Raw genomic sequence first — 22284 nt, 5'->3', positions numbered from 1 at the left:
TCTCATCAAATTCATTTTGTATCCCAAGAAACAATAAAACGGTTGTTGTTGTGAGGGATATAACATATTTCCAGTATCCAGTCTCATCATGGTATGAAAAAGGACTATTGCATTTCTCATCACACCTTCAGATTCCAATGATACATACCCTGTCATTGTTTTCTGCACTACTATTGTGCTCCCCCTGTCAAAAGAAACATACCTGTCGATGTCCATAGTTGAGAAATCATGGTTGTTTCTAAACTAGGGCATTCAATATCATGATTGTACCTTGATCTCACATCTTCTGATAGGCCCCTCCTTGTGCTAATTAGCCACATTTAGAGTAAGTACAAACCTCCCCTTATAAGCATGGTTATTTCTTTCCAGTCAGTTGGCTATTGTTATTGATAAGACTTTCTCAACATCCTGCTGCTCATCCTGTTTCCTTTTTCCCATGTTAGGCCTGTACATGGATCATGCATACATTGGACAAGGTCTCTTAGGTTGAAATCAGGCACAGCACCATTTCTAACACTGATGGCTATTCCTCTAAGAACATGGTTATGGTCTTCCTTTTTATGTTGTGGTTCCTCATTATCCTCAACTTGCTCAGGGACATACAGATGTTCTCTTAAATTAATTCCTTGTAGGGTGTATGTCTTAATCTTATTGTGTTAAGAATACATGGCCATCAAATATTTCAGCAAGTCTGCTTTTGTCTCAGTTTTATCAGTTTTACCTAAAAAAAACCAATGAAGTATCAAAGTGCCTTTCACTCCTTATGATATAAGGAGTGAGGTACCTGATAATATAAGGAGTGAGGTACCTCAAAACATCAGGAGTGAGGTACATTTCTTTCATAGTCAGAGATTTGTCATACATTAAGATTGATAGTCAGATGAAAATTAACAAAATATTAGCTTACCAGCACCAGCTACCTGAGGATAAGGGTTATAATATCGTTGGTACTTGGTTCTTTGTAGAGAAACAAGTGCATCTTGAAAAGATAGCCAATTTGCTGCCAAAGTGTTTTCAAGAAAGTGGATGTCTTCTATGAGAAGGGCTCCACCTCAATGTATACAATAGATATTATCTTTTAAAACTATACTTTTGTTTACAACATAAAATTCATCCTACTTACCAATGTGCAGGGGTTTTAAATACAATTCAATCTGGTGTACTGGCAATTTTTTTGGCCTCGGATGTTGCATCCATGATAATGTGTATTATGTTCACGGGCCTATTTGTCCCTTGTGTCCATATCAAGTTGAATTCACCAGTCACAAATCCTGATAATTACAAAGTACAAAGAAAAGGTATTACCAGCTGATATCTGCATTTTTAGATATAATTAATATGATAAAATGACTAAATACCAACAGCTATCATCTCAAATGGCCTTCATTTCATTTTCAACTCCTTGCAGTTCTCGCTGAGGGCTCAGCAATGTTGACTTTTGCCTGACAAGTAGAAAAAAAATGAGACCCTAAGCATGAACACCATTTATCAGGAGAAGTAGTGATATGCAACAAACCTTCAAAGGATCTCGCTGAAGTGCTCCTGGTGCTTGACCTCTGGGACTAACAGCAAATATGTGTGTCGAAGTCTCTTGGGTTGGTTTAGATGTATTTTTATTCTGGAATCATGTTGTACATATCAACACATTCAGTTCGAGCCATGGCTTGCCTAGAAACTAATTTACATCATACAGATGTCCATATATGGGGTGCTATGACATCCCCCTCTTTGTGTTCAATTGTTCAATGTTTATCAACCTTATGGTTAATTGGTGTTGATCAATATATGTAAATGTTCAATGTCAACTTATATAGACAGGTTATATGCTTTTTTTTTTGTATCAACTCTTTACAAACGTAGTCTAATAGGAGCTTTGATTGTACGCCCATATCTAGTGGTATAGCTTGCTGATTGATTGTTCTGCTCCTTTGGTTTATAATCACTTAAAGGTACATCTCGGCTTTTGGTAGCTTCAGTCATCTGTGGTCTTTCTTGTACCAATACCGCTGGTTTACCAAGTAGGTCTTGGGGATGATGTATGTCAAGTGCAGGTTGGGTTTCTTGGTAGTCCCTTCTTTCTGGTTCTTTAAGCTGGCTTGTTCTCGGTCTTAGATGTTCTCTGGTTCTCTAGTAGAGCTTACCATTCATCCCAACAACGTACGTCCTTGGTTCGCTCATAGGGTTGGGTTTCCTTGTGATTTCACCCTTGTCCCACATTCTTTTGTATGTATTGTACACATATACCAGCTCCTCGACAAGTAATGGTCTTGTGTCAGATTTACTTGCCTTTCTGTTATAGTACTCTGCTTGTTTCACTTGGGAGAGTCTGATTGCTTCCTTGTGGTGACCATTGTCTGGATGTGAGGGTTGCAGGACATGGTTGCTGCTTGGAATAAGCAGTCGGGGCTTACATCCATACAAAAACTCACAGGGTGATGGTATAGTGCTTGTTCGGGGTGTGATTTTGTAGATCCAGAGTGCTGTGTAAGGGCACTTCTTTTCATTTAGGGCCTTCTTCCATAAGGATTTGCATGCTCCTATAGCTCTGTCTGCGACGCTGTTTGCTTGGTGATGGTAGGGTGAGCTGAATGTTAACTTGATCCCATTGTTTTCACATTACTCACGAAACTCTTTGCTAATGTGCTGCGTACCAAAGTCAGCATGGATGTGTGATGGTAATCCATATTCTGTTAACACATGCTGGAAGTGGCTACATAATTTATGGTATTGGCTGTAATATTAGCAATTTGACTTACGACAGGAAATCTTGAGTAATAGTCTACAATCATTAGATACTTTGAACCGCTGAATTCAAAGATATCAGTTCCTAACTTTTCCCATGGTCTAGAAGGAAGATCTTGTTGCAATATGAGAAGACAGGATAACTGCACTGAGGTGGTACTTGATTAAGGAAGACTGAACAACTGCACTGAGGTGATATTTGATTAAGGAGGTCAGGATAACTGCACTGAGGTGGTACTTGATTAAGAAAGACTGAACAACTGCACTGAGTTGGTACTTGATTAAGGAGGTGAGAACAACTGCACTGAGGTGGTACTTGATTAAGGAGGCCAGAATAACTGCACTGAGGTGGTAAGAGGAATGGATAACTATGGGGATACCGCTGCACTGTGAAGATCTTGTGACTTGCGGGGAGACTGCTGCACCCTGAAGATCTTGTGACTTGTGGGGATACTGCTGCACCGTGAATATCTTGTGAATTGTGGGGATACGGCTGCACTGTGATGATCTTGTGACTTGTGGGGATACCGCTGCACTGTGATGATCTTGTGACTTGTGGGGATACCGCTCCACCGTGAATATCTTGTGACTTGTGGGGATACTGCTGCAATGTGATGATCTTGTGACTTGTGGGGATACTGCTGCACCGTGATGATTTCACCTATTTGTGTCATATCTGATGTCTTTTTTTTTTGGCAAATGAAATATTATCATTAGGGTGTTTTTGCCACAGATAAACCTCTTTTTTAAAACAGGTCATTGACATTATTCATACTTGGTTTTTTCAGATAGTTGTAAGTGAGGTCACACCACATGGTGAAATAATGGGACTCTTCTGCATCCAATGGTACCCAACCATGTTTATCCATTCGACACATGACATCTTCCTTGTTTCTGTCTGATGATTCCAACCATTTTTCGAGAGACACATTCCATTCAAAAAATGTGCATCTTTTCCTATTTTTAACTCTGTGAGCTGTTTTCCAGTTTGTTTGCTTATCAAATTCCTCAGGATAACCCATTAGCACATGGTAATCCCCAGATGGGTATCTTCTAGCAGGCCTTTCCTGAAGATACCTTTTCACTTCTGTATTCAAGCCAACAAAACATGAACTTTGGATCTGTTCAGGGTACATTTCTTCAAGGGTTTCAATCTAAGAGACGAAGAGAAAAAGTTAGCAAAGGAATTAACTTCCAAACATGATGATTGGCAAACAGACTGTTGAGTTCAATTTTCACCTGGTCTAAAAATGGACTCATTAAAGTCTTAGATCTTTGCTCTCAAGCAAATCTTATTATTGACAATAACATATTTAATCTAATATACTGATATCTCAAACGGAAAACAAGCAAGCACAAATGCATATTTACTTAACTGTATCAGTGTAGCAATTATTAAGATATCATGGGAAAAAACTATTTGTCTTTTTGAAAGACATTCCTATCAAAGTATATAATAGTTCAATTCTTAAAAACAAAGATTTTGGATTTTGACATTTGAGTTGTCTAAATTCATCACATTTTCAATTTCATCACAAGGAATTTAGTTTTTGACAGACACGAAACTGTAATGTGTTATGCATATAATATGCATCTCAAATTGAAGGTACTTATGAAAAAATCAAAAAGCATTTTATGGACAACATTATTGACAATTACTGTATAACTTCTGAATAAAGCAAATGAAATTTAACACTGACATTGTGTGGCAAAATAAAAATAAATAAATAAATAAAATTTAAAAAAAGAAGAAAAGAAAAGAAAAACATTCTTCAAAACGTTTGTCCCATGATACCTTAAGAAATGACGAGGCTTCACTTACTTCTTCTGTTGCTTCCTGAGGAGGTTTCAAAAGATTCAGCAGAAGATAATCTGTTTCTTCTTCATTTCTGGCAACTGATGATATGGCTGGAAGGGTAATAGAATAGCAATGATTCAGAATTGGAAAAAGTAATGTATATTACTGTTCTTAAAATGTAAACAAAACTAAGGTAAACAAATCAACTAAGAGCTATTACAGTGTACTGCTAAATGGATTTTAAAGTTGAGTTGCAATTAACACAACATATAAAGACAATAAAAAGATATGAGAAGCTCCTATATATTTCAATTGTAATTATAATAGGCATTATTAATACCTGTGGCAATGACATTTTCTGAATCTAGATTTACTGGAAAGAGTGGTGGTAAGCTCTGATAGTTATAAAGATATCATCATCCTCATCACATGAATTAGCATTGCTCTTATCATTTTCACTTTTTTTTATAAAATTATTTTCACCATTTTTCTTCCAATCTTATGTAGGTATTCAAAATTCAATCTCAAAATCAAGCTTGTGATGAAACCCCATTTTCAGGTTCATTTTTGGAATTAGCATTTAATTCTGCATCAAATAGCTTGATGTCACCTTGAGGTACTGGGATACATTTACATGTATGACCACTATATAGACAGAGAGGTGGATATTACACTTTATCTTTTGACTTACCACTAGTAGATGTGTCTAAAAAATTCTCCTCTTCCTATTAGTAAAAAAACAATTCACAATTCAATCAAAATATGCATTAAAATTGCAATGTTTGTATAATAGATGACACAACTATTGTGCATGTCAGGTACATTCGTGATCATTGAATGGAACTGTAAAAAAGAAGTATTGCTTTGAATCTTATAGTTTTTTGTGTTCTCTGAAATTCTTAAGATTCCAATGGCTACATTCTCAAGCTCGAATGCTTAGAGTGGAATGATTTCCATATCATCTACTTCAAGTCATGCTTCTTCCTTCTGCAAGTTGTGAGACAAGAATATATTTCGACTCGACTGAATAATTATTGTCAGTTCAAATTGTCGGTTCATAAATTTAAATGATATATTTACGACGGTAAGATAAAAAATTCCATTATGATTGCTTTGCATCTTATTCTAAGTTTAATGAGGTAGAAGTTGATGAATTATCTGAAATTCCTTTACTTATTCTTATATCTGATAACAAAATATTAAAAGCTTCATTTTTTTATGTATTTGTCTTTAGAGCAAAAACATTTCATATAGCTTCAGAATGGGCTTCTAAATAATGAAAAATTAGCTCAAAGTTTGAAGTTAGTATGTTTACCAATATTACAAGACATAAATTCTTAGACTATTCTTCCTTTAACAGTACTGATCTTCGGTTACTAAATATACTTCTTTCAAACAATAGCTGATTTAGAGAATGAGCAGGTTATCAAAATTACATACGAGCGTTTTATAACGTTCAAAATCCTTGGAATCTTTTAAACCATTGTTCCTCTATTGTCATCGCTTCGTTCGTAGAAGACATGCTTAATTCTGAGACAAAGCGGCGAGGTGTTCAAAGTTAAAACGATCCCAAGTCTTTATAACATAAGATTTCTTTCTTTAGTAAGTTTTAACACTTCGACCGAATTCAGACATATAAGTTTTAGTTAAAGCCTCTTTCCAAATCTATTAAGAATTACTCGAAATTTATAAAACAACGAGAGGTGAGTTAACAACATTTAATTTTTGGATGGTCAGCTTCAGCTGAAACGGCTAACATTACAAGCTGATTATTATCCGTTCTAACGCTAAATGAAAATTCATTTATATGTTCCTATATTTATAAACAAAATTTTAATGTATACTAACCATGGTATTGTCTTCAAGAGTAAGACAAAAAGAATTCTTGATGAAACGCTTGAGGACACAATAGTGAATACTGTACGCACTCAACTGGAAGATAAAAACGTGGTCAACGTGGTCTCAACTATGTCTCCCCTTCCCCCAAGGGAGGATATTCAATGAGTTGGTTTCACCATGCATTCTGATTGGTAGATAAAAGCACGTCTTCTATTGGCTAAGAGGTATTAGGTCAGTTCTGCCATGGAAGTCCGTTTCGCCACGCTACAATCAAAGGTCGACAATTCTTCGGATGAGTACCGAATGAATATCGATCTACACCTTCGCCAAACAGGGGAACCGGAGGAAGCCATCTTGCTTCAGACTTGAAGACGATTGAGAGGGTTTCGCGCGCGTTAATGGCTTTGGTGAATGGACAAGTACTTGCCAGGCCGAACGGAAACGAATAAGTACCAGTTTATAATTAATTTGAAGGGTTAATAAAATTCTGTAAAGAACAAATTCTTGATATTGGTCGTTGTTAAAAGATGCATTAGTCTCAACCATGTCAGTTTTGAATTTTTTGATTTTTTTCAATTTTTACAAGATTTCCTCACCGAGCGAGCGTAGCAAACGACGGCGATACACGGGTCTCCTGTTCGAACTTGGAAGGTCTTTGCAACCGTTCGCCTCCTCGCTTTACTTGAACTGCTTTGAAGTTTTCTGTTCTGGCCTTTCATAGTAGTTCTCCCTTATGATGTTTCTGGTTCTATTCAAATTATTCTCGAGAGGTTGTTTCTTTGCTGCTATAACCCTCTTATTCTTGTTCTTTTGTAACACTGTGAGGGGCTCGAATTGTAGAGCATCTATCTCTTAAGCCATTACCACTCCCAATTGTTGTTGTCATTTTGTTCCTCTATCTATAATGTAGTTCTAGATACTGAATTGATCAAAGGGTAGATTTAGACAGCGAGCTGAGAGTTATGGGCAGAAAGAAAAAGAATAATAGGTTCCCGGTTCATGAGCACAGGAAGGAGCTAGCCAGACTAAACAAGGGAAAGCACATCGTGCATGGGTCATAAAGCAGTGTTAGAAATAATTTAAAATAATTATATTAAGACCTTTTCCGGATTGCAAGTTTTTCACTGACAATATTTTTCATCCCCTTTAGCTGTAAATGCCATCCCACAAGGCTAGTTCAGCTATCTTACTTGCTAAAATTAATACTGTTCATGAATCTTTCCTGGGTATTTATTCCTGGGTATGTCATTTCCTATTTTTCAAAAATATTTTTTTGTATTTCACATTATTCATATATCATATGCTGCCTTGTGTTTTCTATTTTTGAAACAGATAAGTAAATTAAGACTTGCAGGCTGCTAAACAGCAACAGAAATAAAGACAACCATAGCCAAATCAATTTCATTAAGAAAGAAAAATGCCAGGCAGCAAAACCCCAGCTTCTCTAAGATAGATAATTTAGGCAAGCTAGATTTAGATCAACAGCGGGCAACAGAGAGAATGTCTGCCGAGACCATTGAGTGTGTGTCTCCTATACAAGGGGCCACTAAGCAGAATTTGAAACCAGCACTGGTTGGTGCTTGGTGTGCCCTTAATGCATCAGTTAAAGAGTTAGCTTATCAGAGTTGGATGAAAAGGTGGTAATTGTATTTTAGTGTGTGTAAATATCTGGAAAAAAGAGTAGGAAGCATTTAGGTGGACATGTGACTGGGGGTTTCATATCTTAAAAGAGAAATGGCCAAACGATTTATGGAAAGGTGGATGAGATATGATGGGCTAGCGGACGCCTCTGGACTAATGGATGGATGAAATAAATAAATGAAAATAAAAGGAAGGGAAGGGAAGGGAAAAACATAAACGAAAGAAAAGAAGAACGACAGAAAGGAAAAAGAAAAATAAAGAAAAATAATAGTGATGAATGAGCAAGCGAATGAGCGAGTGAGTAAAAAATAAGAAGTAAAAAAAACAAAAACACACACACACACACACACTTAGAAGAAAAGAGAAGCAAAAAAGTGAAGCCAGGAAAGATAAAGAACTGACGAGTGAATGACCAAGGGAATGAGGGAATGAGTTTGTGATAATACTGTACAAAAATATTTAGTATGTAAAGGAACAAACTCGATAACAAAACCGATCAAACATAACAAACAAAAGTAAACCGTGGCTCAAAAATAAATTACCGTGAAGACGTACAAAAATCCACGAGGGGCATCTTCAGACATAACTACATGCCGGAATTATAGATCGAAGTGATGTACTTAAATATGCTACAGAACTTCGTCGAAGGGTTATTCGATAGTATTTTGACTCTAGCTCTGAGGGAGTAGAAACAAATTGGCAATCGATCAATGTCAACAAGTTGAACTCAACAACATGATTAGTTGATGAAAGTGGTGTTCAGGCAGCAAATGAAAGAGTTGAGTATGTAGAACGACGACTGGTTATTTTTACTCGTTAAAACGAACATCTTTTTCGTGTTGCAACTTTCACTTGCTGAATCTTGGCGAGGCAAACAGCGTGAAGTAAACAAGAACAACTTGTTAGCAAGATATGTTTGCGAAAAATGCCACGAATTCAAATCAAAGGGTTATTTAGAAAGTCGCAGGTTCCTTTTTAACTTTTAAAAATAAAGATATTTTGTTACGTATTACATGATATCGAGTTACGATTGCGAAAAAAAAAAAAAACGACTTCAGTTCAAAGACATAGAATGAAGCATGCTCCTTTTTTAAACTCGTTTAAAATGAAAATCTTTAGTTGTGTATTACATTATCAAGTTTGGATTGCAAAAAATAAATAAATAAATAATAATAATAATAATTCAATTCAAACACATATGTATAAATACCCCTTAAGCTTGGATGCTGTTTTTATTAACTTTGTATAGGTTTTCATCTCAGAACAAACGTTCCTTTCTCTTTTATTACTTTAACTTATTCAGTGTTTGATGGTGCAGTCTGTTGTAAGGTTTACCAGTTCAGAACAAAAGCTTTTTTCTTATTCATAAGCTGAGCTTTTTGTCTCAAGGCACCGTCTCTTAGCATGAAGTTTTTGAACCATCTTTACAGTGTATGCTACTAAATCGGTAAGCTACCTTTAAGACTACTATTTTTCCTTACGGACTGTCGCGCGCAATTAACATGCTTAGCCAAAGTTTTAGCTGCTTCAGAAAATCGTAAGCAAAACGTTTGGTCAATTTACTGACACGAAGCCATTTGTGTGGTCAGCATGTGGCGCGCGACAGTTGGGAGAATAAATCGTAACTTGTATACCGGCCTTCAGCATCATCTTGTGTAAGTATGTTTAAAAATTATTTGACATTTGCAGTATTATACGTTGATCATGCTCTCTCTCTCTCTCTCTCTCTCTCTCTCTCTCTCTCTCTCTCTCTCTCTCTCTCTCTCTCTCTCTCTCTTTGTCTCCAAATGGAGACAAAGAGAGATATAATGAAACAGCAAGAAAGGATGTGAACAAATCGCTTAGAGCCTTCTGCAACGAACGGGAATGGGACTATATTTCTCATAATGTAACAGAGAAAGGACTTAACACCAAAGGACTGCATTTAAATCGTGCAGGAATAGGAATCCTTGCGCAAGATTTCAATAAATATCTTAAATCTAAAGCATGATTAAAAGGTAAGGAACCACTAGACGAAACAGATTCCTCTATTCATCCCTCTAGTATTGTCTCAAATACTAATATTGATAAGTCTGACGGTGATAATAGACCTCATTCTATTCCTAATGTTAGAGGTTTTAAAATGGCCTCTTTAAATATAACTAGTCTTGTAGCTCATATAGATGAACTGAGATCATGGGTCATTCAGCAAAATTTTGATCTTCTTTGCATAAATGAGTCAAGGCTCGATCCATCAATCCCAAGTTCAATGGTGAGCATCGAAGGCTATGACATCCATAGGTCTGATAGAAACCGCAATGGAGGGGGAGTTTGTTTATACTTGAAAAAGGGCGTAAATGGGAAAAACCGTAGTGACTTAACTGATGATAAAGTAGAGTCCCTGTGTTTTGAAATCATGAAGCCAAATAGCAAGTCTTTTGCCGTTTTAGCCTGTTATAGGCCTCCTAACTATGATACACGCTCATTTTTCAATATATTTGAAAATGTGTTAACAAAAATAGATTCTGAGTTTAAGGAAATTTATATCCTAGGGGATTTAAACTGTGATTTATTATCTACTAATATTAATCAGCAAACCCGCTATTTCAATACGACTGCTGAATTGTTTCAACTTACGCAGTTAATCACAGAACCAACTAGAGTCACTGAAAAAAGTAAAACCCTCATTGATGTGATCTTAACGAATAGCCCAGATAGGGTAGTCCGAAGTGGAGTGGTTCACATTGGTATCAGTGACCATAGTCTGGTTTATACAATACGGAAAATAGCAATTCCGACAAACAACAATCACTGTAAGATCTCATTTAGATCGGCTAAAAACTTTGACTCCGACAAGTTTCTTATGGATTTAGCAACACTCCCTTGGGATTGTTTGGATAATAAGGAAAGCCCGGATGACATGTGGGACAGATGGAAAGAGTTATTTCTCTCTGTTCTTGACTCGCACGCTCCGATCAAAACAAAACGAATAAGAAACAAGAAGTCTCCCTGGATGACAACTGATTTGAGGAAAGCTATGTACGATAGAGATAAAATGAAACAAAAAGCTACTCAAACGAATTCGAGGGACGACTGGAGTGATTATAAGTCTATTAGAAATCGCGTCAACAACGAGATAAAAAGAGCCAAGAAGTCATATTATGAAAATCATTTTGCACAAAATTCAAAAAACTCAAAGGAGGTCTGGAAAGCTATTAATGAAGTCCTCTCACGAAGGACTAAATCTGGCTCTTATGTAACATCTATCAAAACAGGTGATACATCGATGTGTGACTCGAAGGAAATAGCTGAGGTATTCAATTGTCATTTTTCTGAAATTGGGACTAAATTAGCTTGTTTAATTCCCGATGGACCGACTGCTTATAATGATTATCTAATTAGAATTGGCTCAACATTCACCTTACGACACACATCAGTTGATGAACTTATGAAAATCATTAATTCTATTGACGTTAAAAAAGCGACAGGTCTTGACGGTATACCATCTCATTTCATCAAGATTGCTTCACCAGTAATAAGTCAATCACTAGTGAAGCTATTCAATCAATCAGTTGATAAAGGGATTTTTCCTAACGGCTTGAAACTTGCGAAAGTTACGGCAATTCATAAAGCTAATGACAAAGATGATTTGAATAATTACCGTCCCATTTCGGTCTTACCTACTATTGCTAAGATTTTCGAGAAAATAGTTTTTAACCAGTTATATGAGTATCTAAACTCAAATAATTTACTTTCTCAAAAGCAGTCGGGATTTAGACCGCTTCATTCGACTACTACTGCACTCCTAGAAGCCACAACGGAGTGGCTTACCAATATGGATGAAGGTAAATTGAACTGTGTCACTTTCCTAGATTTTAAAAAAGCTTTTGACACAGTAAATCACTCCATACTTCTCCACAAATTATACTATTATGGGATTGCAGAAGAGTCGATAAAGTGGTTCAAATCTTACCTCACAGATCGTAGTCAGAGATGCTACATAAACCATACCTTATCTAGCTCTAGAACACTCGATTGCGGCATCCCTCAAGGCTCAATCCTTGGGCCATTATTATTTATTATTTACATAAACGATCTGCCAAATAGTGTCAAATTTTCAAATGCTAGAATGTATGCTGATGACACAAGTCTCACCACTTGTGGCACATCACAAAAGACTCTATTTGACGAGGTGAACGCTGATATTTCCAATATTCATAACTGGTTGAAAGCTAACAAACTTAGCTTAAATTCAGCTAAAACAGAGCACATGTTTATTGCTTCTGACGATAAATTGAAAAAAATTACCTCCGAACCACACATATATTTAAATAGCAAACCAATTACTAGAGTCTCTACAGCAAAAACTCTGGGTGTTGTGATTGACGAACGGGTGTCTTGGGTTGCTCATATTGATTACATTTGTAAAAAAATATCCTCTGGATTGAGTGGCATAAGACGAGTCCGCGATTACATCCCCTTGGAGACAGCTATTACCATATATGAGGCTCTCGTTTTACCTTGGTTTGACTATTGTGACGTGGTATGGGATAATTTACCAGTAACGTCTGCTGAAAGATTGCAAAAAATGCAAAATAGAGCTGCAAGAATAATAACAAAAAGCAGCTACGATGTCAGATCTAGTGATATTTTAACTTCTTTAGGCTGGAAAAGCTTACAAAGAAGAAGAAAGGAGCATAAAGCAATAATGATGTTTAAGACTTTAAATGCACTTGCACCAAAATCTGTAAGGGAACTCTTTTATTTTCAAGAAAATACCTACGATTTTCGTGGTAGAGAGAAGTGCTTAAAGTTACCGAAACCCAGCACTGAGTTTTTAAAAAGAGCTCTCTCTTATGACGGTGCAAAAGTGTGGAACTCGTTACCCCAAAGTGTCAGACTGTCCAATAATTTAAAATCTTTTAAGAGGAATCTTTCGTCTGTTGGTCCTTAACACTTTAATTACTATAATATTTTTGGGGGGTAGATGAGAATGTATTTCATAAATCTGTCTATATATTCTTAACGTTATTATTAATTTTTTATATATATTACCTATGAACTCGGTTTTCATGAAAACCAATTTGTACATTGATGAAATTTCCCGAGATTAAATAAAAGACATCTCTCTCTCTCTCTCTCTCTCTCTCTCTCTCTCTCTCTCTCTCTGGTTCTCTGTAATAGTTCAGTCTATGCAGACGTGTTCTTAACCGCTCCGTAATCTTCAACATTTTATAAAGCTTTTATCGAATCTTTGTCTCCAAATGGCAAATCTTATTGAGTATTTAAGTTATGATGAAAAGGATAACGATTTCACTTGGCGTGGTACGCAACAAGAACTTAAATCTTTGGTGGATTTTATGGTCGATGTCCAAGAAGACAGTAATGGCGTCTTTAAAGAAGACAAAGCTCACAACGCAATAACGTATAAAGTGAGTACCGATGACAAGGAATGCTCCGTAAGATTCTACACATCATCACTTAGACTGAAAATCTTTGGGCCAAATCAAGAATGCCTTAGGAATAAGTTTCATGAACTTCTTCCAAGCAAGAATGATGGTCCTGCAGAAAAAGGAGTTGAGCCTTCACAACCGACTGATTCTGAAATTGCCTCATCATTATTCGGTTTACTGACTGACTTGCGTAAAGAAATAAGTTTATTGAAAGACACTTTCCAAAACGTAGAGAACTTTGATATCCAACAAATGAAGAAGGAAAACGATGATTCTCGTAAAATTATCTCTAATCTTCAGGAGGAAATTAAAATTCAAAAACAGCAAGTATGCAAATTACAAGACGAAAAAGCCAGCTTACTAACAGCGTTGAGGCTAGTTACGAAAGAAAACGATCAATGTAAGAACAATGATCAATGCAAGAACAATGATCATACGGAAACTAAACAAGCTACTGTAGTTGATCTTACGACCCCGGAGAGTAGTATGAGTGACACAATGAATGAATCTCATTGTAACTGGAAAAAGGTACAAAGGAAACAAAAAAAGGCCAAGCAACAAAAGATAACACCAAAGAACAAAGCTGAGAACAAACTACCTACTAATAACCAGGACAATTCGCTTCAGGACAGAAACAAAACTAGTACAGTTATAATTGGAGATTCTATAATATCGAAGCTCGAAGGTTGGAAAATGTCAAGCAAGACAAACAGAGTTAATATAAAACCCTTCCCAGGGGCCACAGTGGAGGATATGGAGGACTATATAAAGCCAATAATCAGAAGGAAACCTAATAATCTTATTGTACATATTGGTACAAATAATCTTAAGTCTGATGAATCAAAGGCCATTGCAGAGAGGATAGTTGGAATCTGCGAATCTGTGGAACAACAGCTGCCGTCTTGTGAAATAGCGATATCTGAATTAATCATTCGCCAAGACTCGAGTCTCCTTGAAACAGCAAGAAAGGATGTGAACAAATCGCTTAGAGCCTTCTGCAACGAACGGGAATGGGACTATATTTCTCATAATGTAACAGAGAAAGGACTTAACACCAAAGGACTGCATTTAAATCGTGCAGGAATAGGAATCCTTGCGCAAGATTTCAATAAATATCTTAAATCTAAAGCATGATTAAAAGGTAAGGAACCACTAGACGAAACAGATTCCTCTATTCATTCCTCTAGTATTGTCTCAAATACTAATATTGATAAGTCTGACGGTGATAATAGACCTCATTCTATTCCTAATGTTAGAGGTTTTAAAATGGCCTCTTTAAATATAACTAGTCTTGTAGCTCATATAGATGAACTGAGATCATGGGTCATTCAGCAAAATTTTGATCTTCTTTGCATAAATGAGTCAAGGCTCGATCCATCAATCCCAAGTTCAATGGTGAGCATCGAAGGCTATGACATCCATAGGTCTGATAGAAACCGCAATGGAGGGGGAGTTTGTTTATACTTGAAAAAGGGCGTAAATGGGAAAAACCGTAGTGACTTAACTGATGATAAAGTAGAGTCCCTGTGTTTTGAAATCATGAAGCCAAATAGCAAGTCTTTTGCCGTTTTAGCCTGTTATAGGCCTCCTAATTATGATACACGCTCATTTTTCAATATATTTGAAAATGTGTTAACAAAAATAGATTCTGAGTTTAAGGAAATTTATATCCTAGGGGATTTAAACTGTGATTTATTATCTACTAATATTAATCAGCAAACCCGCTATTTCAATACGACTGCTGAATTGTTTCAACTTACGCAGTTAATCACTGAACCGACTAAAGTCACTGAAAAAAGTAAAACCCTCATTGATGTGATCTTAATGAATAGCCCAGATAGGGTAGTCCGAAGTGGAGTGGTTCACATTGGTATCAGTGACCATAGTCTAGTTTATACAATACGGAAAATAGCAATTCCGACAAACAACAATCACTGTAAGATCTCATTTAGATCGGCTAAAAACTTTGACTCCGACAAGTTTCTTATGGATTTAGCAACACTCCCTTGGGATTGTTTGGATAATAAGGAAAGCCCGGATGACATGTGGGACAGATGGAAAGAGTTATTTCTCTCTGTTCTTGACTCGCACGCTCCGATCAAAACAAAACGAATAAGAAACAAGAAGTCTCCCTGGATGACAACTGATTTGAGGAAAGCTATGTACGATAGAGATAAAATGAAACAAAAAGCTACTCAAACGAATTCGAGGGACGACTGGAGTGATTATAAGTCTATTAGAAATCGCGTCAACAACGAGATAAAAAGAGCCAAGAAGTCATATTGTGAAAATCATTTTGCACAAAATTCAGAAAACTCAAAGGAGGTCTGGAAAGCTATCAATGAAGTCCTCTCACGAAGGACTAAATCTGGCTCTTATGTAACATCTATATATCAAAACAGGTGATACATCGATGAGTGACTCGAAGGAAATAGCTGAGGTATTCAATTGTCATTTTTCTGAAATTGGGACTAAATTAGCTTGTTTAATTCCCGATGGACCGACTGCTTATAATGATTATTTAATTAGAATTGGCTCAACATTCACCTTACGACACACATCAGTTGATGAACTTACGAAAATCATTAATTCTATTGACGTTAAAAAAGCGACAGGTCTTGACGGTATACCATCTCATTTCATCAAGATTGCTTCACCAGTAATAAGTCAATCACTAGTGAAGCTATTCAATCAATCAGTTGATAAAGGGATTTTTCCTAACGGCTTGAAACTTGCGAAAGTTACGGCAATTCATAAAGCTAATGACAAAGATGATTTGAATAATTACCGTCCCATTTCGGTCTTACCTACTATTGCTAAGATTTTCGAGAAAATAGTTTTTAACCAGTTATATGAGTATCTAAACTCAAATAATTTACTTTCTCAAAAGCAGTCGGGATTTAGACCGCTTCATTCGACTACTACTGCACTCCTAGAAGCCACAACGGAGTGGCTTACCAATATGGATGAAAGTAAATTGAACTGTGTCACTTTCCTAGATTTTAAAAAAGCTTTTGACACAGTAAATCACTCTATACTTCTCCAAAAATTATACTATTATGGGATTGCAGAAGAGTCGATAAAGTGGTTCAAATCTTACCTCACAGATCGTAGTCAGAGATGCTACATAAACCATACCTTATCTAGCTCTAGAACACTCGATTGCGGCATCCCTCAAGGCTCAATCCTTGGGCCATTATTATTTATTATTTACATAAACGATCTGCCAAATAGTGTCAAATTTTCAAACGCTAGAATGTATGCTGATGACACAAGTCTCACCACTTGTGGCACATCACAAAAGACTCTATTTGACGAGGTGAACGCTGATATTTCCAATATTCATAACTGGTTGAAAGCTAACAAACTTAGCTTAAATTCAGCTAAAACAGAGCATATTGTTATTGCTTCTGACGATAAATTGAAGAAAATTACCTCCGAACCACACATATATTTAAATAGCAAACCAATTACTAGAGTCTCTACAGCAAAAATTTTGGGTGTTGTGATTGACGAACGGGTGTCTTGGGCTGCTCATATTGATTACATTTGTAAAAAAATATCTTCTGGATTGAGTGGCATAAGACGAGTCCGCGATTACATCCCCTTGGAGACAGCTATTACCATATATGAGACTCTCGTTTTACCTTGGTTTGACTATTGTGACGTGGTATGGGATAATTTACCAGTAACGTCTGCTGAAAGATTGCAAAAAATGCAAAATAGAGCTGCAAGAATAATAACAAAAAGCAGCTACGATGTCAGATCTAGTGATATTTTAACTTCTTTAGGCTGGAAAAGCTTACAAAGAAGAAGAAAGGAGCATAAAGCAATAATGATGTTTAAGACTTTAAATGCACTTGCACCAAAATCTGTAAGGGAACTCTTTTATTTTCAAGAAAATACCTACGATCTTCGTGGTAGAGAGAAGTGCTTAAAGTTACCGAAACCAAGCACTGAGTTTTTAAAAAGAGCTCTCTCTTATGACGGTGCAAAAGTGTGGAACTCGTTACCCCAAAGTGTCAGACTGTCCAATAATTTAAAATCTTTTAAGAGGAATCTTTCGTCTGTTGGTCCTTAACACTTTAATTACTATAATATTTTTGGGGGGTAGATGAGAATTTATTTCATAATTCTGTCTATATATTCTTAACGTTATTATTAATTTTTTATATATATTACCTATCAACTCGGTTTTCATGAAAATCAATTTGTACATTGATGAAATTTCCCGAGATTAAATAAAAGACATCTCTCTCTCTCTCTCTCTCTCTCTCTCTCTCTCTCTCTCTCTCTCTGTCTTTCTTTCTTTCTCTCTCTTCGTGTTTCTTTATTTATTCTTTGAAAAAAGCAAAACAAACGTCGTCTAAAATCATCAGAAACATGAGGGAAAATAGTCCAACATTGTCGTTTTTACCGATACTAAACTGGTGAGTATGTAGGTTTTACCACTCACTAAACAGGGTGTTCCTTTTGATAAAAAGTTAAACATGATCAATTAAAGTTGCTTTTCCATTCTTGTCTGATGTAGTGCTATGGAAAGAGTGATCCTGATCGTGTTGCTTGCGGGTGTTTGTGTCTTTGCAAGACCATCACAGGAAGATTCTGGTGAGTATGAAATCTCTAGTAAATACTGTCTTTTCTAATCCCTTCTCTAGTCCCATCCAGCCCAACGAAACGGCCAAAGTGCGGTTTCCTGAGAAAATGGGGAAACCTTTTTTCACTCTTTTAATTCAGATTATTGTTCTTCTCCTTTTTGCAAAAATCAACTACTAAATCTCAATTCGATCTTAGAAGATATTCTCGATAGGGATAACATGTCACATCTCCTTTCACAGTACAATGTGAATAACGTTCGGGGGGAACCTGTTTTCTCTTTGCTTTTGTGTGTGTCTTTGTTTTCTCTTATGTAACAACTATGATAAATAGTGGAGTTTTCGTTGCATCTTTGTGTAATATGTTTTACGCAAAACATCATAGGTAAGGTCTTAATACGTGATGCCTCTACAGGTGAGGGAGCTGGGGGAAAAGAGAGCGAACTTATGTACACAGCTGATTAGAAAGATTTTTGTAACCGGAAAAAAGAACAATAAAAGGATTACTTTAAGTCTCATCTTTACATAAGGAGTAATGTTTTGCCATTTCAGACCACATGTCATAATGAGATTCTTTATTTGAGTCGTATATTCATGTTCATTTTCCAATTTCAGACCACGTGTCTTTTTCTTGATAATGAGATTCTTTGTTTGAGTCGTATTTTCATATTCATTTTCCCATTTCAGACCACGTGTCTTTTTCTTGATAATGAGATTCTTTGCTTGAGTCGTATATACATATTCATGTGTCTTCACATGCAACTGTTAAACGAAGATATGATACGTGTTCTGATCAAATGGAAAAACATTAAGCTCAAGCAAAATTAGTGTATTAATTGGAAATTGCATAAATATATGATCAAGCGCGAAATTTCAATTCAGTGATTTGACTAAAGTTTTGAAATAGATATTACACAAATATACTATGCTTGACTATTGGTACACTTCAACAATAGACCTCTTTATCTTGGGCGTAAATGCTTTGCCATTTTAGACCACCTGTCATTCCCTAGAGCATTGTTTCTTTGTTTAACGGTTGCGCATGAGAATGACACGTGGCCTGAAATAGGAAAACATTGCGTCCAAGGTAAAGAGATCTATTAGTTTTTGTAAGTAGCGCAAAGCAGTCCTTGCTTTTACGGGACCCCACCCCTGCCCACAATCCCTTTTCCTCTGAAGACAAAAAAGAGAGATCGTTGTCTCTATTACTGTTATTTTCTTGTTTCAGGAGAGTGTGCTGTTGCCAGTTCGCATCGATGGGAGTGCGGCTGGCTTGGTATTGATGAGCAAACCTGTGTAAACAGAGGTTGTTGCTGGGACTCAAGCAACCGTAATGCAAAGTTCTGCTTTGTCAAGAGAGGACAACGTAAGAAAAAATTGCCTACATGCGACACTAGGGAAAACTCCTGCGCATGCGTGCATACGAGCACGTTTTATAAGAATTCAAGAGAGTTTTAGCGAGAAAAGGAAATATTCGTTTTCTCCGAGTATACAAAAATTTCTTGAGTATACTTTCGTAAGACGAAGATATTGTATTAATAAAGATACTGTGAAAGAATTAGCCTTAAGTTTCAAGGACTGACTCTAAGTTTTGACATTTTGTAAAGTCCATTATTCAGGCAAGAGTGAAAGTCAAATTTGAATATTTTTACAAAGGCAAGAATACGTTTTGGACTAATTTGCATTTGGAATTAGAACATGCGCAGACGTTTTTAGCTAGTGTCGATACATGCACAATGCGGCTTTGAGTCGCTTACTTCTGTTTCATTTTCATATTTCTAATTCACAGACCTTCTTGAAGGACAGTGTCCCGTTGCGCCTTCTGAACGCCAGGAGTGTGGATACTTTGGTATCACCAGAGACGAATGCCTCAAAAAATACTGCTGCTGGGATGACTCGGTACCTAATGCCAAATGGTGCTTCAAAGAGCCAAGTAAGTCGTACAAAAACTAACAGTTATTGGGTTCCCTGTGCTAAAATAAATCACGTGAGATTTATTACGCACAAGATCAAAAAAATCCCTTTATCTTGGGCGTATTTTTTTTCCCATTTCTGACCACGTGTCATTCTGTTAGAGTAAGATTTTTTGTTTTCGTTGTATCAATATTCATGTGTCCTCTGATGCGCAATCGTTAAACAAAGAAATGATGCTCTAGCAAATCACACATGGAGGGGGTCTATATATTGTAAAATTAAGCTAGAATTCAATTTCTCATAGAAACGAATACTCACACTTTGCCTTCCAACATGGCTGCCTTCGGAAGATGGTGCATACACATCGATCGTTTTGCAATGTCATTGTTAAGTTCAAGTCTTAAAAAAAAGCGTATTGCGCTTTTCGTAGTAGCAGTACAAACACCGTCCTATATCATAAATGAGAATCAAATATATGTTTAATTCTCTGCTAATTGATCTTTTGTTAATTATGGGGCTGTAATTTTTTTAAATCCTCCGTGATTGGCTCTCGTTAGCACACTTTCTATTGTGCGGGAGGTCGTGGTTTCAAGCCGGACCCATACTGAGGATCGTCAAACACTATCGAAGTAAAAGGTCCTGAAGTTGCTCTAGAATATCTGAAAATGGTCAGGCCTTCGCTGTAGCTTGAATGACCACGTTAAATGGCGGTCCCGTATCTTTCAGAGACGTAAAACATGGAGGGCCACGAGTTTATCAGTAGTTGCGACTATTGTAAATAAAGTTGATTTTCATTCCATTTACAATTGCTTAGAATTGCTTCCTGCCGGCTGCTATATCTATCATGGTGTGTCTGGGGTCTGTCGTTACACTTGTCACGCTGGAGAGAGCAAGGCTTATGGGATGTCTTTTTGCAGTGGACGAATTTGCTGCTACACCGGCACAACTAGTAAGTACACAGTCAGTAGCGATGATAATCAATAAAGTGAATGATACATGCACTGTCCTGCACATACCAGACAACAGTTGGAGCCCATGTCCTCATACGCATGTGCAACACTACTTAGCCAGACAGTATAAGTAACCATAGGCAACAGTTTCATCCTTATCAGGACTAATCACTATGGCGAAATAAACTGATAAATAAATTGATAACTAATTAATAATATAAATTTTAATATTTAATTAATATGATTAAATTCATAAATTAATAATTTAATAGGATGATTTAAAAAAATGATAGGATAATGATATGATGACGTAATTGGTAATGATATTAATAATAATATTGATGATCAGGGCGATCAATAAAATTACAACAATAATAATTATAATCAAATGCTGTTAATAGTGACAAGAGGAACGAAATAATTAAATGAGAGAGGAATGAGTGGATAAAGAAAAAATTCTTAAAAAGATCGATAGATGATATTCATGGTGCCACATTTTAGTCCAATTTAGCATAGGCGAAAACAAACCGAGCGACTCAAAGTAGTCATTGGTTTAGGGGGTCTTTATGGGAGACGTTCTGTTTGTGTGTAGTCATTGATTTAGGGGGTCTTCATGGGGGACGTTCTGTTTGTTCGTAGTCATTGATTTAGAGGGTCTTCATGGGAGACGTTTTGTTTGTTTGTAGCCATTGATTTAGGGGGGTCTTCATGGGGGACGTTCTGTTTGTTTGTTTGGCAGGTTCCTTTTTGCCTAAGGAAAAATCGTAAAGTAGCATTACGGAAGTGCTTTAAAAAGAACTAGTAAAAATCGTCAGACGTGCAGGTCGTTTTCCGAATGGTAATAATAGCTCATTTATCATCTTGTTTCTTATTTATTTTTAGATGGAAAGTGATCTCAACAGTACATTTGGTGGGACTTTCACTTTCAATTTGAGACTAAACCGTCAACAAAAAAATAAATTAATTTGTTTTAGTAATATAAAAGATATATAGGAACCATTAAAAGAAAATAAAAATAATAAAAATAAAAAAAACATACATGACTATCATAATGATACTTTTTGTTTGCTACAAGTCATACTTGATACGCGCGCCCCGTTGGCTAACGAGTCAAAGAAAACTCGCGGCAACTCTTCCAGGTAGTTGTTAAATAGAGCACGCTTCTCGACCACGCTTTTTATCCCAATTAGTTAATAAGGAATTCGATTGATTAAAAGTAGATCTAAAGTAACCTAATAATAATCGTAAGAAATAAGAAGGAAGCTTCAATCAAGAAGAAAACTAAACAAAATAGAAATGAAGAGGAATATTGTTCTCTACCTCACACTAAATTTAATAGAAATGTCCTCGGAGAAGTCTCGAACAGAGTTGCG

General features: G+C 36.3%; 3 protein-coding genes across 5 annotated transcripts; 2 read left to right on the top strand and 1 right to left on the bottom strand.

Moving 5' to 3' along the window:
- Positions 1-1656: 1656 nt before the first annotated feature.
- On the bottom strand, positions 1657-6642 carry LOC148906409 (uncharacterized). The gene is made up of 4 exons (XM_089038370.1): positions 6389-6642; positions 5232-5265; positions 4565-4650; positions 1657-3896 (listed from the first exon to the last, which is right to left on the bottom strand). Exons 1-4 carry the CDS (start codon positions 6389-6391, stop codon positions 3489-3491), a joined length of 531 nt encoding a protein of 176 aa, XP_088894496.1. The 5' UTR covers positions 6392-6642; the 3' UTR covers positions 1657-3488.
- A 76-nt stretch (positions 6643-6718) lies between these two features.
- LOC148906407 (uncharacterized) lies at positions 6719-21908 on the top strand. 3 transcript variants are annotated; one of them, XM_089038160.1, is made up of 6 exons: positions 6719-6828; positions 17984-18060; positions 19276-19413; positions 19837-19980; positions 20776-20910; positions 21794-21908. In XM_089038160.1, the coding sequence occupies exons 1-6, from the start codon at positions 6791-6793 to the stop codon at positions 21802-21804; spliced, it is 543 nt and encodes a 180-aa protein (XP_088894286.1). In that variant the 5' UTR covers positions 6719-6790; the 3' UTR covers positions 21805-21908. The 3 variants fall into 3 exon arrangements, with proteins under 3 accessions (XP_088894286.1, XP_088894284.1, XP_088894285.1); XM_089038158.1 differs by lacking the exon at positions 6719-6828 and adding an exon at positions 9591-9675; XM_089038159.1 differs by lacking the exon at positions 6719-6828 and adding an exon at positions 17755-17882.
- On the top strand, positions 13264-15171 carry LOC148906408 (uncharacterized). The gene has a single exon (XM_089037611.1). It carries the CDS (start codon positions 13264-13266, stop codon positions 14584-14586), a length of 1323 nt encoding a protein of 440 aa, XP_088893737.1. The 3' UTR covers positions 14587-15171.
- Positions 21909-22284: the final 376 nt, after the last annotated feature.

This window comes from Actinia tenebrosa, unplaced genomic scaffold (assembly GCF_029948245.1).
Source record: "Actinia tenebrosa isolate PJP-AT-01 unplaced genomic scaffold, QUT_ActTen_1.0 PGA_scaffold5__44_contigs__length_20552954, whole genome shotgun sequence".
Classification (NCBI taxonomy): domain Eukaryota; kingdom Metazoa; phylum Cnidaria; class Anthozoa; order Actiniaria; family Actiniidae; genus Actinia; species Actinia tenebrosa.
The sequence above is the reverse complement of the archived record's forward strand: the minus strand, read 5'-3'. Positions and strand labels throughout refer to the sequence as shown.

Excerpts from the sequence above, each read along its gene's own strand:
- LOC148906407 (XM_089038158.1), top strand. The coding sequence starts at position 9,611 with ATGTGGCGCGCGACAGTTGGGAGAATAAATCGTAACTTGTATACCGGC. Across the intron at positions 9,676-17,983 it reads GGCCTTCAGCATCATCTTGT|TGCTATGGAAAGAGTGATCC; the intron begins GTAAGTATGTTT and ends TGTCTGATGTAG. Across the intron at positions 18,061-19,275 it reads ACCATCACAGGAAGATTCTG|GAGAGTGTGCTGTTGCCAGT; the intron begins GTGAGTATGAAA and ends TTCTTGTTTCAG.
- LOC148906408 (XM_089037611.1), top strand. The coding sequence starts at position 13,264 with ATGGCAAATCTTATTGAGTATTTAAGTTATGATGAAAAGGATAACGAT.
- LOC148906409 (XM_089038370.1), bottom strand. Across the intron at positions 4,651-5,231 it reads TTTAGACACATCTACTAGTG|CCATATCATCAGTTGCCAGA; the intron begins GTAAGTCAAAAG and ends TTACCCTTCCAG. Across the intron at positions 3,897-4,564 it reads CTCAGGAAGCAACAGAAGAA|ATTGAAACCCTTGAAGAAAT; the intron begins GTAAGTGAAGCC and ends TTCGTCTCTTAG.